At 38.9% G+C, this 20,010-nt stretch overlaps 1 protein-coding gene across 1 annotated transcript in view; it reads right to left on the reverse strand.

The window, feature by feature from the left end:
* Positions 1-839: 839 nt before the first annotated feature.
* HIBADH (3-hydroxyisobutyrate dehydrogenase) overlaps positions 840-20,010 on the reverse strand; it is a 105,017-nt gene continuing 85,846 nt past the window's right edge. The window contains exons 5-8 of the mRNA XM_019926357.3: positions 15,383-15,516; positions 13,729-13,805; positions 6,455-6,611; positions 840-1,802 (exon numbers count right to left, since the gene is read on the reverse strand). Of these exons, the coding sequence (XP_019781916.1) occupies positions 1,644-1,802; positions 6,455-6,611; positions 13,729-13,805; positions 15,383-15,516 (527 nt within the window). The 3' untranslated portion in view covers positions 840-1,643. The remainder of the gene's footprint in view (positions 1,803-6,454; positions 6,612-13,728; positions 13,806-15,382; positions 15,517-20,010) is intronic.

A 20,010-nucleotide genomic window follows, 5' to 3' on the forward strand; every position in this document is an offset into this window, starting at 1 on the left:
AACATCCTAACATGGCCTCCAAGGTCCTACACGATCTGGCCTCCCTCATTTTATGGCACTTCACTAACAGCCTCGTTGGTCCTCATATCTGGTGTTATCCTACCTCAGTGCCTTTGTACTTTCTGTTCCCTATGCCTACAGTGTTCTTTCCCCAGATATCTACATGGCTTGTTCCCTCACTTCCTTCCTATCTCTGCTCAAATGCCACCTTACAAAGATAACTTCCCTTACCACCTTAATAAAATACCCCAGGACTCCCCATCCATCCCCCTTACCCTGCTTTATTTCTCCTTTTAGTCCCGATTATTACCTGACATACACATTAAACATTTATTTCTTGTCTGTCACACCTCCTCACACACACACATGCGAGACACCAGAATTTATGGTCTACAAGGGCAGGATTTTATCTGTTTTGCTTATCACTGCAGCCCCAGCACTTACACTAATGCCTGGAATTTTTGATCACCAGGAAAATGATGGACATAGCAGTCCTTCTGCTAAATCTGGTACCTAGGCCTATCGCCTTAAGTATTTCTAGGGGCTGTGGTGGGGAAAGCGGCGACTATGCTCCCTACTGGGACATATTTCATTTATTGCAGGCCAAATTCCTACAGCACCCACAACCCAGAAAACACTGAAACAAATTCTCGCTAAGGATGCAGGCAGAGCAGTAGGATGAGGGCTGGCCACCGGTCAGTTCACACTCGGTTCCTCTCGACCTCCCCGCTCCCTTCCCTTCCTTCTCATCCTTTCCCCGTTAGTCAGCAACACCAGTTTGTCAGATCATTTGACTGTTCACCAAATGGTTAGGAAGACACAAAAACTCCAAGAAAGTATTATCAGCATAGAAATTTATTTGAATTCAAAATAATATGGTTATATTTAGGATAATATAATAATTATCTACAGCACATATCATCGTAGGCTCTGAAACAGTTCTAAAGATGCCATTCTTTTGAAGTCAAAAAATATGTAGTAAGAATGTACAAGGAAGCAAAAATATAAAAAATAAGTTTGCTGAGTATTGGGAGTTGTTACAAGAGCGGCACACCACGGTAATGTAACAGAGTCCAAATTACACAGCATGCGGCAAGGAGTTCTCTTGCTTTATCAAGTCCTGGAAAATAAACCAGTAACCTCAGAATGCAAGAATACCACCACTGGGTTAACAGGGCAAACTTTCTGAGGGACACAGCGAGTAATTCACTATACTTCCCCTTTCTCTAACTCCTTTCCTCACACCCATTTCTTTTCTTTCCTCCAGGAGAGGTTTTATCCTGTGGGAAAAAAAAATTGGTTTTATTTGTAAAGTGGAGTAAACAATATCCTGATTGAAGTAGGCAATGTTTTAGCTAATGATGCTCAGGAATCAAACTTCTGAAAAAGGTCAGTCAGCGAGCTAGCAGAGCCCATCAGCGGCTCGCAGAAAAAAAACAAAAATTCAGATAGTATGTGTTTGCTAAATAGGTAAAAAGAATAAGCAGTTAAAAATGGGTGAAAAATCCCAGGGTTTATTGTGAACTAGACAAACAAAAGCAGACAGATGACCTTTGATTAAGTCCATTTACTTGTGGAGTGAGCTATAAGAGGCTCCAAGATAGAGTTTGGCTCCCAACAGTGTCCACAGCCAAAGGGCAAACTCAGAACGTCTCCTCCTCTCGTAGAAACTGGAACACGGATGAGAAGTCTTTTTTGGAGTAGCCCTTCGCACACATCATCCTGTAGATCTGATGGGCCTGACTGCCCAGAAGGATTGGGCTCTTCGTGCTGGTAGCAGAGTCTTGTGCTAATCCCAGATCCTAAGTCAAACAAGGGCGGAGGGAATACATTGAGGTTGGTAGTTAAGGCTCACTTCAGAACTGTGGCTCCTAATGCTTGGGTTTCAAAGAAGAAAAAATGAAGCCTGAAAAAATAAGATACTTACAAGCACGATGTTAAGTTATATATATATTTTTTATACGCCCTTTCTTAGCTGCAAAACTGCTCCAGAGAGAAAACCTTGATTTCTGAGTGGCCTCTCCACTCCTCACCCTCCACAAAACCTATCTGTTTTGTTTTGACTTCGGCCAGGTGTTCCTATCCAGGTGAGATCACACAGAGAAATGCTTTTTCAAATCTACAGAAGCCTGTAAGCCTAAGACAAACCCCATTATGAAATTAAGCATGATGAAATTATCAATGATGAAAATATCCATTCAATGTCTTAAGTCAACACATATTTAACAACTGCTGTGTGCTGGGCACTGTTCTAAGTCCTGGTGATATGCAGTCATGATAATAAAACCAAGTCACTGTTCTCAGGAACGTACTATCCAGCGTGGAAGACAGACAGTAAAACAAATACTAAACTTCCAGACAATGACAAGTGCTCTGGTGAGAAATAAAGCAGGGTAAGGGGTCAGAAAGTCATATATAGCAAGGGGTGGGGTGGAAGGAAGAGAGTTCTGATTGATGAGATGTTTAGGGAAGACCTCCCGAGGCAAAGACACTTGACCTAAGATCTGAATGTGAGGGGGCAGTGAGTTCTTTGGAGAGCTGGGGGAAGAGAGTTTCAGGTGGGTGGAAGAGCAAGGGAAAGGCCCCCTGGGGGGGGCATGGCTTGGATGCTCAAGAAACAGTAAGAAGGCCAATGAGGCTGAACTAGAATAAGCAAGGGGCTGGGGAGGGAATTGAGACTGGGGATGGCAGAGGTGCAACATGGAAGCTTTATGATGTCTGGAGACGAAGCTGGATTTTCTTTCAAGTGCAACAGACAATCAGCTTCACAACAACACTTTAACATCTCTGAGCGCTAATGTTTCATTCAGAGAGTTTTGGAAAACTTATTATTGTCTATTGTTTAAAAACAGACAAAAGTTAACATAATGAATCTTTTATAGTTAAACTGTAGTTAATGGTATCCTCTACTGTAAGAATGGAATCTTGTCCAACCTTGAAATATCTGGGGGTAGATGGAAGACAATGGAGGCATGGTTAACTGAAACAATATTCCCCACATTTCATTTGTGATTAAATAAGTGCTGCAAACAAGTGGCAAAACCAAGACTTCCTTCTTACCATTACCATCTTCATTTCCTCCACCAGTGGAAAAGCCAACAAGCAATGAAAGAGGAAGACAAGAAGCAAGATGAGGCCTATTTGTATTCTTTGAGGAACACCCTTGATAACGGAGTAGTTACTGATACCATCCACTCAAAGGAGGAAATGATTCAAGGGAAAAACAAGCAAAGTTTAAAGAATGGATTAAATCTCTAGCCTCTTGGATATCTATGATGCTATAGGTGTTAACAGTATTTTGTGCTTACTTGTAGAATTTTCACATGTAAACCCACAGATTTGGAAAATCTACGTAACCTTAAAGTCTTCTACGGCTTTCACTAAAAAGCAAGTTTAATTACTACCCACACACTTCACAAATGTGGACAGCTACATTATTGCTTATACCCAGACAAGCAGATAAGCCTCTTTTGTCAACGTCATTTTGCTGCACATCTGCAAGATGCATTTATGTAAAAACGACAGAAAATCTACATAGAAAGACTGCCTATCATTTTTAACCTAGTAGTATAACTAGAACATAAGAACCTAGAGTAAACACAACATATCGAGGAGAAGACAATGCTATTGAGAAGAAAAGGCTATTAGAGGTTTTCAAAGGGGCAAGTAAATATCCCAAATAAGAGCTAATAAAACCAAAAAGGGGAAGCTAAAATAGCTTTGGTGGCTGCTACCTTAAAGGGTGGACATTCTAAAAAGAGAAAGGTGATTTAGTCTATAAAATCCTAAGTGGCTTGTCAATCCTGAAATGTTAGAAAAGAAGGTATCCTTTGAAGCTTGTAACATATAATTTAAAATAAACAAACACCCCACTTCACTAATCAAATAAAAATATTTATGAATTCTGAGCTCAGTGGGTGGTACAGGAAAAAAATACAAAACAATTGCAAAAGGTTTCAACAAATTAATAGAGGACCAAATCGTTATGTATTACAAGGACACAGGTACACTGGGTGAGTAATAAGAGTGGTCATAATTTTCCATAATTTGTTCCTTAGTGGCCATCAGAAACAGACTTCTAGGTTGTGGGGTTTAGAAGAAAGATCTAGTTTTTGTATTGATTATGTTCTGATTATATACACACTATATATTAGAATTTTATGACGTTAAGACATAGAAATAGGGCTTCCCTGGTGGCGCAGTGGTTGAGAGTCTGCCTGCCGATGCAGGGGACACGGGTTCGTGCCCCGGTCCGGGAGGATCCCACATGCCGTGGAGCGGCTGGGCCCATGAGCCATGGCTGCTAAGCCTGCGCATCCGGAGCCTCTGCTCCGCGATGGGAGAGGCCACAACAGTGAGAGGCCTGCGTACCGCAAAAAAAAAAAAAAAAGACCTAGAAATAAATGTACAAGCCTCTACTTCAAGGACACATTAACATTATCTCCCCCAACACAATGAGATCTAATGGTAGTTGAGCAAAATATCTCCTAGTAAGTAAAGGCCTGATCTGCCCAAGCAGGTATGATTGCTTTAATCAATGTAGCACTGATGGGGACTTCTTTAATCTCTATCAATTTCTGTACACAAGTCTAATTAGTTACGGTATGTTTTGCTAACAGCTATCTGAGGTGATGAAAGCATTTTTTAAGTTCCTTTCTAAATGCTTTCATTTTAAGCAAAATTCAGAAATCTTGCTCTTTATAAGCGAAATGACAACTTACAAAGAGCAAAAGAGAACAGGAATGTCCATATGTTTTACTACTGTACTGTCTTATGCTATCTTTTATTATCAAGAAAATAATTTTAAAGGACCTCAACAGGAGCAGATTCTTCCTGGGCAGGGACACTGGAGAAAATGATGGAAGTAAAGGTGTGACGTAGAGGAGAGTCCCCAAATAAAGCCAGCACTGCTTACAGGTTACTTGTCAGCTGCTTCCTCTGTTGGAGCCATTAGCAGTATTTTAGGAACCAAATAAGCTAACAGGTCACAACCCACTTCATACATGTACGTAAAGCAAACTGGGCATAAATGTGATTCTTTCACTCTTCTGTGTGCCCTAATAAACGACCCTGCAGCTTTGTGAAAACAATCCACTTAAGGAGCTACTTTCTGTCTGCAACAAGAGCAACACAGCACAACTTACAAAAGCCTGTGTGGAAGATACGCAAACCTAAATACAAGGTACAGATCGGCATAAAAATAAATATTTTCTTAAATGAAACACGAGGAGAAATAAAACTACAAAATAAGAAACGTAGTTTCAAACATTGCTTCATCCAATAAATATTTAAAGTGAGCCAACAATGCGCCAGGGGTCTGGCCGGAGGGGCAAGGAAGGAAGAGGCAGGCTGAGGGAAGAGCAGGCGTCGAGGGCTGCCAGGGAGAGGGGACAAGAGGCCAAACGAGTTCGGTGTGGCTGAAGCAGAGGAGGCGGGTGGGAAGGCAGAAATGAGCTGGTGAGGAGAGCAAAGGCCTTTAAGACAATGTGCAGAGATGGACTTTAATCTACAAGTAACTGGAAACCATGAAAGAGACTTAACAGGAGAGATGACATAACCAGGGTTTTACATTTTAGGAAGTCCACTCTTTACAGTAGAAAATGAACTGGAGAAGAAGATGAGAATGAAAGGCCAGGAGACCAGTTAAGGGCAGATGTTGTAGAAGCTAAACAAGGTTCAGCCAGGGTACTGGTAGTGGTAGAGAGGGCAAGTGGGTGAATTCAGGGCACAGCCGAGAAGTAGAATGGATGAAACATCCTGGGAAATGAAGGAGAGTAAGCTGAATACGGTATACAACTGTACATATTCTTACTTCTGTCAAAAAGTAAATGGCAGGGGTGTGGGGAGTGGGGTAGGGAATAAGCTCTCACAAAATCTGCAAGTCGTTTGTCTAAAAAGTATTTTCTAACGTTGAGATCACAAATGAGAGGAGGCCAACAATTTGCTTTTCAAATGACTTTATACATAAATGTATACATTCTTAAAGTAGGAAGATGTATTTAGATATCTAGCATCATGCGAAAGGTCCTCTCTTCTTTTGTGATATGTATATCCAATGTCATTATACTATTAACCGTCGGAAAATGCTTATTACTGCTTCCGTTCTAAGGACTTGGTAAATAATGTAAATTTAGGATGAAGAACAACATTTTACCGGCTCACATTACAAACAAACCCCAGCACAAAAGAAAAATCCCAGCCTATTCTTCTCATCTGAAAGGCCAGGATTAAAAATGAACAAGATAAAAGGTTTTTATCCACGCTAAGTTTTAAATAATTTCCAGTGACTGGGTCACTAGTTTAGTAATCTTGCCTTCTAGGATAGACGTATGATTTGTTACGAGAGGGGAGAAGTGGGGGTAGGCTGAGGTGGGGCGACTGAGAAAGGAGGGAAGGAGAACGAAACCACTAAACATTTCCCTGCTCTCTTGGGTAGTCTCTGCATTTACCATACCTTAGCCATGAGTGTTGTTCCGAATCCACCCTGATAGTTATTAGCCGAGGGAACTCCATCCATCACCCCAGGTACAGGATTATAGGTGTCACTTGACCAACATCGTCCTGAGCTCATATTTAGGATTTTAGCCAAGAGTTTTGGGTCAAGCCCTAACCTGTCAAAGAAGGTCAAAGAAAAGAAGTGTTAAATGCCAAAATATACAAGTCACGTGTGATTATTTATGTGTGAGGATGCTCCATCTTCTCTCTCCATTTATGATATGTCTTCAAATATCTAAGCAGACTGACTAGAATGAAGAATCCAATCTTAAATTATAGGGTATTAAAAGCTAGTGATTAAACATGTCTGAGCCAGGACATTTTGCACTGAGAGAAAACCTTCTGCACTACCCTGCTTTTAAGAAATAACATACGACTGCATAAAAGTATTGTTGGTTTACCACACACATGGGTTTTCTAGTCTTTTGGACATTATTGCATTTATGTGTCACGTAAGAACCTTAAGCCAAGATGATCATCTAAATTCTACAGTCTTTACTCACAAGTGATGTATTTCAGAAAGAAATATTGACAGTTAAATTATGTATCATGGGAGTCCATGTGGATGCATTTATATGTATGTTTATTCCTTTAGCTCTTATGAGAGAATAAATGCAAGAGATGAGCCACAAGCAGTAAAAATGAGCTTCAGGGAAGTTATCGTTATAAAAGAAGACATTTCTTGCTGGAAACTTTTCCTTATTTATTAAATCTTCATTAGACATTCTTGCTTATGAAGCAAGTCTGCACAGAGTTGTGACATATGCTATCTATTCAGAGACATGCATTATAGTTCTGGGTCAACTGCTGATAAGGTTACTGATCCTGATAAAACAAAGCTTGCCCAAGCGGAAACATCATTTGTTCTATCACTGAGCTGATGGCATAAACGGCTGTTCAATGTGGACCCAGAAAAAAAGTAGAATTAAAATGCTCTATTACTTTATTCCAAGTATCTTAGTGAAGCCTGGGAAGCACAGTTTTGCTACGTATCTTTGAATCAAGTTTCAAATAAAACTTTCTGCTTTTTCTTAAAACCAATCCCTTTCAGAATTAAAAAAAAAAAAGATTAAACAGAGACACATGTAAATATTAAACAAACTGTGCATTTTGGGGTGCTGTTTAGTACTCGTGTGTTCAAAATTGTCTGTCTATTTCCAGATCAGAATAGAATGACCAGTAAAACCTTTTTCCAATGCTCGAGCAGGGTCTAGGGCTAACAGCCAGGATGTGTACGGACTCACCACATAACACAACTGTTATGTAATCAGGCTTTCAAGGAGCAGCTGTGGTTCAAGCAATACTATATGGCATGCCATGAAGATGAACTCACATGGTAGCCTGTGTTATAATGAGCGGTTTTTACTAAAGATTATAACAGATAAAGATTCCATCTAAATCAGCTGTCATACATTCTGTTCAACTGTACACTGCTGGAAAGAAACCTGATGGTTTCATTCATTCTTTTATAAAGATCCAAGTTTGTTACATGTATAATTTGCTACTGATGCTTCCTTTCCCCTTTCAAATATAATTAGGCTATCAGGATGCTATGGTAACAGATGACTTAGGAAAAGATAAAGTCAATGCACTTAGGCAAAAATTGTGAAAAGTAAAATCACAAATGAACAACTAGTTAATTTGCTATAACTGCAAATATATTGTCTAAGCACAAATATGCAAGAATGTATATGTCTAATGTGCTCTATGAGCAGAGGATATTTTTAAAGACCCCAAAACACTGTCTTTACCTTCCATTTGGAATATAATTCAGGCTTCCTAATTTAGATTTTCTTTTAAAATGGCTCATTACATTCAAAGCAGCAGAGATACTCCCCCTCCTTATAACCTACCAGGTTAGACTCAACAGTGCCTCACAACACTCTTTATTGCTAAAGAAATTCATACTCTGTCTATAATACTCACCAAAATGGGAGCAAAGCTTATTATCCTTTGTAAAACGCTACATTTCATTTTTCTTGAATGTTCAGGGAAAAATACTGGCGCTGATTTATGGAACCCTTTTTGGTGAACATATTACTATTTAGAAGCATCCTGAGGGGCACACACAAAAATGAGGTGGCAGTTGTTATGGGCTCACTTTTCAAATCTGATGCTTCCCCACCATGCTGATTCTCCTTAGGAGATGGCTACTCCCTCTCCAGTCCTCCCCAACCCCCCAACAGCAAAGTGTATCATTAAAAAGTCAAGTTAGTAGTGTTTTGCATTTCATCTTTCTGAGGATTCTTTCACTGGCATATATATAACTGACAGTTAAAATTAGACATGATATTAAAATCAGTTACTGAAGTCCTCTGTCTTCCACTGTGCCCAAGGCTTGTAATGGTCTGAAACCAGCTAGAATACACAGTAATTGTCATTCAGGGAGTCTATCCTAGAACGTCATGCTTCACTGGAGAAGACTGAGTTTCATTTGAAATCAACAAATTAATCCAAGACAGGTATCTGAAAGGGCAAGTTTAATAGGAAGCAGCTACTGGGCTCTCAACCATGATAAAATGTTATTGCTGTTTCCCTGTAAATTGGCTGGGAACATATGATACTTTCTGCATAAGAGCCCCATTGCTGTTCAGGAGATATACAGCTCAAGCCATCAAAAGGATGACAGTCTGTCAGTCCCCATAATAACTTGCCACTGGATGTGGTTCGAGAGTGTGCGCATGCATGCATGTGGCTTTACAATTGCTGGAATGTTCTCTGATATAAACAGAATGAATTCATTGCTCTGACCGCATATATAACGCAACTCAAATAAACGTCACTGTGTCAAATCTACTCACCTTTAAAACACAAGAATTTTAAATGAACTTTTGGGAGAAGTAAAAATGATGCATAAACTATAAGAAAAATTAAAGAGAAGCCAAGTGTTTGCCTTCACTGTAACCAAGGCTTTTAAGGGCCAAAAAAGTTTGTTCACCTTATAGTCTCTGTAAGTATCTATACTGTCTGGTTTTATGTAAGAACAAAGCAAACAATGTCCCTAAACTGAGATGTTTGTATCACAGGAACCGATCTGGAAATGAAACATCTAAGACTATGTCAACTTAAATCAATCATTCTGTTATTCACCAATGTTTACGCAGACCTGCCATCTAAGAAGAGGCTGTGCCTGCCCTCCAGGAGTGGGCCAGTTAAGACGCCTGCCCAGTAACGTTTACCTGAGGCAGGGGAAGAGCCCCCCGACCCCCACCTCATTCGTCTGACAAATCTTCATTGAGTGCCTATTACATGCCAGGGATGTTCTTAAGATAAAGTGGTGAGGGACTTCCCTGGTGGCGCAGTGGTTAAGAATCCGCCTGCCAATGCAGGAGACATGGGTTCGAGACCTGGTCCGGGAAGATCCCACATGCCACGGAGCAACTAAGCCCATGCACCACAACTACTGAGCCTGCGCTCTAGAGCCCACGAGCCACAACTACTGAGCCCGCGTGCCACAACTACTAAAGCCCACACACCTAGAGCCTGTGCTCCGCAACATGAGAAGCCACCACAGTGAGAAGCCTGAACACCTCAACGAAGAGTAGCCCCCATTCTCTGCAACTAGAGAAAGCCCGCGTGCAGCAACGAAGACCCAATGCAGCCAAAAATAAATAAATAAATTTATTTAAAAAAAAAAAAGATACAGTGGTGAGCAGACAAAGCTCATAGAGCCTGCATTCTAGTTGGGAAGACAGACAATAAACAGACAAATAAATATATAATGCTAGCCAGTGAGAAGTGTTATAAAGAAAAAAAACATTAACGTACAATTCAATTCAAATACCAACCACCACCACCATCACGTCAATAACTACCATGTATTGAGCACCTACTATGTATCGGGCACTGTTTTAAAAGGTTTACATGGATGATTTAATTTACTGTTCACAACAGATACTACTGCTACTGTGGATAGATACTATTATTTTTGTCACTTTACAGATGAGAAAAGCTTAAGTCTGTGGCAGAGCTGGGATGTGGTCATCAACAGACACCCACACTCACTGCCCTGAGTCTCACTGGGTCATATGGGTAGTCACTTAATCAGCCAACATGATGGCATCCTATCAGTTTAATAAGAAATTGGGCCAAACCTTTATTATAAACCTTTTGCCGTATGTTATATCTATCAGGGTATACAACTAAGAGGTTTCAGTCATCACCTAAATGAAAAGGCAACACCTTCTTAGGGAAGTAACCAGGAAGCTAAAATTATGCTTGTGGGAAAGTTCTCATCTTGAACGGCCTTCCAAAAGTTTGACTGTTTTAAGCTTCTTTTGGTGGAAGGAGACAATATGGCTGTTGCTAGAGGGGCCTGGACCCTGTTGGCAATGCAAACAACTTGTTATACCGCCCATATTGAAAAAAAAGCAAACCAAACAAAAAACATAATTTCTGGCAGAACAAAAATGAAAACAAAAAAACAAAACTCATATTACCAATGTTATTCTTACGTGGTGCACGGGAATAAAACCTCTCTAACGCAAGTAAGGCCCTTTCAGTACCATAAAACTATGTTCTGAGTCCTAAATAGATCCCAATTAGAAGGCAGAAAGTTCTAGTAAAAAAGAATTTCTAAATATGTTGTATACCAATATTTTTTATGCGTTACTTTTTCATAGCATTTAAAAATCTAACATCCATAAACACTCATTGTAAAAGATCATAGGGTCAACAGTTTAAAACTATAAGGTTTTATTCTTCTATTTATAAAAGGGAAACGTCAGTGTTCAAGAAAAGACACTGACTTATGAGAATGAAATTAATCAGAAACGATCACTTCATGGGAATAGGTAACTCAATTTGTAAATGTTGACATTAATTCTCTAAAAAAATTTTTACTTCAGAGTGAACAGAATATAAATGTGGCTGAACCACTTCGATGCTATACTACTTGGTGGGAATTTACTACTTGGGAATTTATGCTTGCTGATGCCAATTTTCTCTTTCACCTTGCAATGCTCAATAAATCGTGGCCGCTCTCTATACTCCATTAGAGAACATTCCTGTCATTTTAAACCATGTCTGTAAACCATGGAGAAAAGACAATAGCAGAAGCAATCATTTTTAGGACTTTCAAACCACTGAGAATCTCTGTAAGATAAACCGATAAAATCCTAATGTCATGAAAATAAGCAATTCATTAGTACAATGTAGAGCACCATAAACTTACAAATTATTGTAACAGTTAAGTAAAAACAATGAGTTCCTGCTTTGTGTTCAGACGTGTGTGTGTGTGTGTGTGTGTGTGTGTGTGTGTGTGTAAATATTTCATTTACACACATATACATCAGTAACAGTAATAGAGTTTTGGAAAAATTAAACATTGAAAGTTTCATATTTCTAAATATTGTTTTTGTCATAGTGGATCAAGGCCAACAATAAGGGAAAATCTATTTATTGCTTCTGCTCTTAATATTGCTGTTTGGAATTTTATCACTTTCTTTTCTCTTTGATAATAAACTTACTCTAGTAGCCAATGTATACATTTCATTGTATACATTTTATTCATTTGATTCAACTGATTTTCATACTACTCTTCATTAGCTGGCTTTTGGAGTTAGACTTCCATAAGCACTTACTGTACAAAAACTTCATTTTAGAATGATCATCTAATAAGACTTTTGCTAGGAAAATTATTTGAGGAATGCTAGAGGATGCCTAAGGAACATTCTGATCCAGTGACGTTTAAAGTAAGCAGCAGAATATAAAATAAACTGGCAAAAAGAGAGGGAAACTTCAGTATAGTATAACCTAGGCTTTTACTTTTTTTATTATATACTCATTTATATCCAGAAAAATAAAAAAAAATTCTAAAGATGCAAATGCATACTAATGCTCTAATCCTACTGTCAACACCAATTAATTTTGTATGCAATTTTGGTTCCAGAAATTTACATTTTCCTCCTCCATAAAATTAATCTAGAGGATGAACATAAAAACAAGTTACTAGTAACCGGTTTTTCAATTATGATAAGTGACCCATAGCCTAAACTGGCTACAATACAGACATAACACCCTGAACAGCTTCTTATATACCACCAGTTTTATTAAGGCTTTGTACAAATATGCCTTACCATCTTACAGACATTCAATTTTAAAATGTAAATGGTACAGGATATTGATAAACCAATTAGCGCTGATGCAAAGCAAATTCCTCTTTTGTCTCAATTACAACATGACAACTTAATAGGTCAAGACAGTTTAACATCTGAGACAAGGGCAATTCAATAAAACAACAGCATCTTGATATGGTAATTAAGAGGAAATGTGAATCCATTACTGTGTTTTAAAAAATATCTCAAGCACTTTGGCTCTTTTTATTGCTTTCATCAAAAGCTATGGTATGAAACACTACTCTGATTTGTGATATATTTGGCAAGCAGTTTGGGGACGTGTGAAGAAAACACCTCAGTAAAAGCATCTTTCTCATTAAGCATTTTCTAAAGTAAGAAATGTATATTTATTATATTCATGAAATGCAAAACACCCCAAAAATTAATTAGGTGATTAATCATATGTAGCATTCCTAACCCAAAAGATTAAAGGCTAAAATTAAGACATTAACCTTAAGCATTCTAAAGGATGATCACCATCGTAGGAAAAACTGAATTCCTGAATCACTTTCAGCAAAGTATGAATGCCATTTTATTTCAATGAAAAGATATATCCTTAATGTAATGTAACAGAACCCTAGGGAAGTTAAAATGAAAAGAGCTATGCATACGAGTTTCGGCTTTATGAATGCCATCCAGTTTATCCTGAGAATAAACAACCAAGAACCCTTTTAGTGTAGATTTTGGGGACTATATTTAAAATAGATACATAAAACCAGTCACATGGTAGCATAACACCTGAATTCACTATACATTAAAACTGTATTTTATACAAATGTGTCCTACACTGCCAGAGATTGTTTAAATTTTATAGTAAAAGTGTCTCTTGCCTTTCGACATAATAGAAGAAATGGAGCTCCCATATAAAAAGGATAATGTAACTTCAAATATAAAGCACAATACATTTTATGGCTTATGGCAGAGAGCATTCATGCTCTCCAGGGTCCTATTGGTCGTCCAATAAGCAAAGTCTATTAAAGTTCAATAATGAAATACTTTCACAATGTTCCTAGATCAACTGATTTATCTCTCATGAACATTTGTTTTCAACATCAGAAAATCAAAACGGAAAGCTCATAAAAACTGTTAGTATATGAAAATGTACTATTCAACAAACCTGATTCCCAGATTCATAGCTTCAGCGGTTCCAATCATACTAATAGCTAACAGCAAGTTGTTGCAGATCTTCGCAGCCTGAAAATAAATTGAGTACATATTAAATATCTTTATTTTCAAGCTATAACTCACAGGAAGATTTCTTCACCCTATTCCACGTTTCTAAAAGTAAGAGCATCCAACTTTTGATTCTTTCAAAGGAGGAAAGGCACTTGGTGCTGCAAGCCTCCCTCTGAGCCTAACACAAGATCCCAGAACAGACTGGGAGGGGGTCCTCTTCCCCTAGGGAAGAGCTCTGCAGTGTGGTGACTGAGCTACTCCTATGGGCGCAAGCACAACAGGGAATACTGATTGATGTGGCACAACTGCTCCTTCAGGAATGAGGCTGACATTCTAACTAGGGAAACAGGAGTAACACACCAAATGAAAAGGCAATGAACAAGCCAACACAACTAAGTGGTAAACTGTATGGTAGAAACTGTAAGACAGAGACAGGCGTTCAGAGAAACCAGATCACTGAGGGCAGGTGCGGAGAGGAAGCAGAACCTGAAACCATCTCTCAGAAGGCCAGGCAGGATTTAAATAGGCAAGAGAGGGAAAGAAGGAGAGCAGGGAAAAAAATAAATACGCAAGGGCATGAGATACTCCTGAGAACAGTAAGAAAATGGACTCATGTGCAGTGGTTTTAAGGAATGAGGAGAAGTTTGATAGTTAAGACTATGTCAAGAGCTACGGAAGCTAGTGTCCACATTTGACGTGGTACGAAATAGGGATCTGTGCAAAGCGTCAGATCTGGGAAACCTATGATGATACAAGCATCTTGATGGAGTTGGTTTTGGTTACAATGTTGGCAAAGTGGTAAACCTGGTATCCAGAGATCTACTAGGCCCAGTGAACAGTAAACAAGGTGTGAGATAATGAAAGATTGAACCAGGTAATGCGTGGAATGAACAAGATAGCCAACAATGAGAGCCACTGAAGCAAAAATCAATAGAACCTGGAGACTGACTGGACCAGGGAATGGAGACAACAGATATATCTAAGATCACACCAAAGTCCTGAATAAGATAAAGCTGGTACCAGTGACCAGGACAAAGCAGGAAGAGGAGTGAGTGATAGTGTGTGTGTGTGTGTGTTGGGTGGGAGGGGGACAACCAGTTTAATTTCAGAGTTCATTGTAGTCATTCACCTCTACCTGATCAGAGAATCGATATAACACATTTCTTAATGAAAATGATCTGGTTTTTTAAGAAAAAGATTAAAGGGCATAGGTTACTTCTACCCGACAGTACTACAAATAGAGCTGTGGCGAGCAGTTACAAAATTAGAGGGAAGATAACAGCAAATCAGATAACACAAGCACTTCATATAGAAGCCATTTTAAGGATAATTTCTGTGGTCACTGGGATAAGTATGTCAAAGTTTGAAATGATGGAACTTTTGATGTCTTTTTAAATTACTGGTTTATCTCTGCTTACTTCCAACAGGAATGATGGAAAACTAACTCATTCCAAATTAATTTTAGAAAATCTGAGCAAACGAAGAATCCACAGATTGAACAGAGTAAGGAGGAATCAAATTGTGGTCAGGAAAGAAAAATGAACATTAGCTGATTCTATATCATCAAGTCAGTGTCACTGCTGTACAAACGTTACCTGCCCAGTCCCAACGGCTCCACAATGCACCACATTGGAGCCCATGCACCCCAGAAGCTCTTGGGCAGCAGCAAATTCTTCTTCGACTCCTCCCACCATAAACGTGAGGTTCCCAGACCGAGCAGCTCCCACACCTGAATAGTTTGGGGGGTAAAGGGATAGAAGAAGAGGGTTACATTTCTTCAAGTGTTTAAGTATATTACAAAATTAGAGAAAATCCTCAAACCAAATGAAAACACCTTGCCTCCAAGTTATATTTATGTCAGGCATAAGCCTCTCTTGGAATATTTTAATTGTCAAGTATCATGCAGGTTACTTATAAGCCAAAGGGGACATTCAGATTCAGTCAAACTCTGCATTCATCTCAAATATTCTGGCACGATCATGGAGTACCATGGGGATTTAAAATGTGAATTTTATTATTCCCATGCATCTCTTATTCTCCTGAGAAACCTATTCAGTAATAGAAAGTATATTAAAAAGATGACCTGTGCCCTGACCAGCACGGGAGCAGCCAGAGGGGTCAGCTGCCCGAGTCTGGATCTGGGGTCTCTGGCTCACTCGCTCGTTCTCTGCACACTATGTACAGATGAGATCTACAAAGAGAGGGACTTGTCTCTTTCTCCCGTAAACAAGTAGGCGTTTCAGATGGAAAGATTCTTTGTAGGTAAAGATTCTTTAAGGTAGGGCTTCCCTGTTGGCGCAGTGGTTGAGAGTCCGCCTGCCGATGCAGGGGACATGGGTTCATGCCCCGGTCTGGGAAGATCCCACATGCCGCGGAGCGGCTGGGCCCGTGAGCCATAGCTGCTGAGGCTGTGCGTCCGGAGCCTGTGCTCCGCAACGGGAGAGGCCACAAGAGTGAGAGGCCCGCGTACCGCAAAAAAAAAAAAAAAAAAAAGGTTCTTTAAGGTAAAGAAAACAGTTGCTTAGCTAGACTGATTACTCTGATGTGCACTTTCTAATATTATTTGATTTTTCTTTTCCCTCCTGCTATACAGGCACACATAGCTTGAAGATTTTGTGGGGTCAGTTCCAGACCACCCCCATAAGGTGAATATTACAATAAGGTGAGAGTCACATGAATACTGTAGTCTATTACATGGGCAATAGCATTATGTCTATAAAAACAATGTACACACCTTAATTTAAAAATTCTTTACTGCTAAAAATGCTAAGCATCATCTGACACCAAGGTTACCACAATATTTGTCTTTTTAAAATAAATTATTGAAGTATAGTTGATTTACAATGTCATGTTAATTTCCGCTGTATAGCAAAGTGATTGAGTTATACATATATACATTCTTTTTAAAATTATTTTCCATTATGGTTTATCACAGGATATTGAATATAGTTCCCTGTGCTATACAGTAGGACCTTCCTTGTTGTTTATCCATTCTATATACAATATAATAGAAAAACCCAATATTTGTGAAGAGCAATAAAATGAGGTATGCCTGTACACCTTTTGGGCAATTCATTCTTAGTGATATGTCAGGAAGAAGAAATAAACTTTAACATTGGTTTGGTCACTCCTTAGCAAAGGTTTGATGTATGTTCACTAATGGAAATGATTGGAGAAGCAACTTCTACTTCAGCACAGAAAATATGGCCTAGACTTGTCTTAAAAAGGAAGTGGGGGGGAACTTCACTCAACTAAATTTTTATTAACTATAAAATAAAACCAAGAGCATTATTACTACTTTTAGCATTAGAGAAATCTTCATTTATAATTTTCAAGTTAGGTTTTGTTGTTCACAACCAGGGAAGTGTGTGGAAGAGCTATATTAGTACAATTTTTGCCTTTACAACTTATTTATAGTACAGCTAGGAATAAAGAAACCGTAACTGGGGCTTCCCTGGTGGCGCAGTGGTTGAGAATCTGCCTGCCAATGCAGGGGACACGGGTTCGAGCCCTGGTCTGGGAAGATCCCACATGCCGCGGAGCAACTAGGCCCGTGAGCCACAACTACTGAGCCTGCGCGTCTGGAGCCTGTGCTCCGCAACAACAGAGGCCGCGATAGTGAGAGGCCCGCGCACTGCGATGAAGAGTGGCCCCCGCTCGCCGCACCTAGGGAAAGCCCTCATGCAGAAACTAAGACCCAACACAGCCAAAAATAAATAAATAAATTTATTTAAAAAAAAGAAACCATAATTGTACTATGTATCAAACCTGGCCATTCGAATATACACAGCTGCAAGTAATGGCCTACTTTTGAATTTAATTTATTCAATGAATACACAGTTTTTAATACATAAAAAGCCAAATGAGGAGATCCTTATTTCATTCAAATTGTGAATATTTTGCTACTGCCAAACCAAGTAGCCTTTCTATTTTACAGTTCATGCTATTTTTAACTAATTATTGAAAGCAAAAGAAGTCAGCATTATGTCAGCCAAACAGTGTTGGTAGAGGAAGTGCCCACATGTTTTGAAAGCCTGAGATGCTTATATATGGTTAAATTACATTATTTCACAATATTTTCAGACACTGTGGAACTGGTTATGTACAAAAACCCAATTATAAGAAATGCTTTTAATTAACTCATCTGTGTCATTTGAACATTCTGATAATGTTGAAGTTTAAGTGACTGTCATTTCGTTAGTTTCTAATTTACTTCACCAAGATGGTGGGATCATTATGTTTTACAATTATTTTTGCTCAATTTCTATGGCCATTTTAATTTGAACCACATAACCAACCTCACTCTAAATCCTGTTGCTCCGACCTGGAGAAATTATGTAGACGATATAAGTCAAAGCTTACAAACAAATCCAGCACCATCCATCATAGGTCAAGAGCTTTGTATCTAGATTACAGGCTGCTAAGTAGCTTCAGAGAGTCATTTATTAAAGGAAAATTAATGCCGACAATGGTTCTCAGCTGGTTAATCTTTTGACAGGTGTACTTTCTCACGTGTTCAAACATGCACTTCAAAAAGAAGAAATAAGTTACTTAAGAGAAGACCACAAAAGAATAATTCATCTTTTAATTCAGAAGTCTGTGGTATTTCCACTCCTTCCTCCGCTCATTATGGTGGTGTAATTATTTCCAGCTTTATCATAATCTACATTCAAATGTAAGGGTCTGACTAAACTGGGTAATTCTGAAGTTCTGGCATTCCCTGGGACCAAATTCTAACTTTTCATGCATATTCAACCATATGACACTATCAAGGCTAGTCCCATTGCAAAGGCAAAATTAAGAACTAAGTTATCCCCAAATAAATGCAACCATTTTGAGCTTTGAAATAACATATAGAAAGCCAGAACGCTAAAGCTGTGTTAAGACATCTCATGGACTTCAGAAGACATTGTATAGAAATATTTTGATGTCTATGAATAAGAAACCATAAATTACACTGCCACGCCATTTTAATTCAGGTCCACTCCCCAAAATAGGAAAATATAGAATATATAATTAGGCAGCTGAAAGAATATTGGGAGAAGTATTTATTTTACCTTATATTTTAGTAATTGTACATACAAAACCAAAATATGTCCTGTGCTTAATTTTATTACAGCATTTATACACCTTATTAAATTAAAATCTTTGACTTTCTTACCCAATTCCTCCGTGACACCATAAAGCACTCACAAGGTGAGCATTGGGCCATGTTTATGTCAGCATTCCCTTATCTGTCACAGTGCGTGAAACATTCAATAAATAGTTGTTCAGTAAATTAATTTATGAGCATGGAACAAACAGTAAAGGATCTGGAGATGAAATATCTGGTTTTGGGATGTGCTGGCTATGTTATTTGTTATTATAAACAAATTACAAAACTTCTCTGAGTTTCAGTGTATAAAATAGGAAAAGCATTAATAACTTCTTCATAGAGTGGCTGTGAATATATGATGCTGTAAAATATAAAATGCTATTTAAATGTAAGGCCTTACTACTTTATAACCCGAATCTGCAAAGTGGGAGTTTTATCCTCACCTATATAATGCCTTGAGTCCTTTCCTATTTGGTTACCTAAGCCACTGTCTTTACCATGATAATTTTAGCCTCTCTGGCTAAACACTGGCTGGCTTGAGCCAATCCTATAAATAATGGAAGCAGACTGGTCCAGATTAAGAAATACAGGACTTCCCTGGTGGCGCAGTGGTTAAGAATCCGCCTGCCAATGAAGGGGACGTGGGTTCTAGCCCTGGTCTGGGAGGATCCCACATGCCGCGGAGCAACTAAGCCCATGCACCACAACTACTGAGCCTGCGCTCTAGAGCCCGCAAGCCACATCTACTGAGCTTGCATGCCATAACTACTTAAGCTCACGTGCCTAGAGTCCATGCTCTGAAACAAGAGAAGCCACTGTAATGAGAAGCCCGTGCACCGCAACAAAGAGTAGCCCCTGCTCAACACAACTAGAGAAAGCCTGAGCGCAGCAGTGAAGACCCAATGCAGCCAAAAATAAATAAATAAATCTTAAAAAAAAGAGAAATACTAAAGTGGTCCATAGCCAGTGATATTAAGATTACAGTGAAGACCTCTTGTAAAACCTTTCAAAAGCATCATAGCATGGGAAAATGACAAGAATGCTGTATTTGTTTGGTTTTATTCATTCAGCAAAGTTAATCTACTAAGAATCATGCCCATGGTAAGCCCTAGGATTATAGATGAATAA

This window comes from Tursiops truncatus, chromosome 9 (genome assembly GCF_011762595.2).
Source record: "Tursiops truncatus isolate mTurTru1 chromosome 9, mTurTru1.mat.Y, whole genome shotgun sequence".
NCBI lineage: Eukaryota > Metazoa > Chordata > Mammalia > Artiodactyla > Delphinidae > Tursiops > Tursiops truncatus.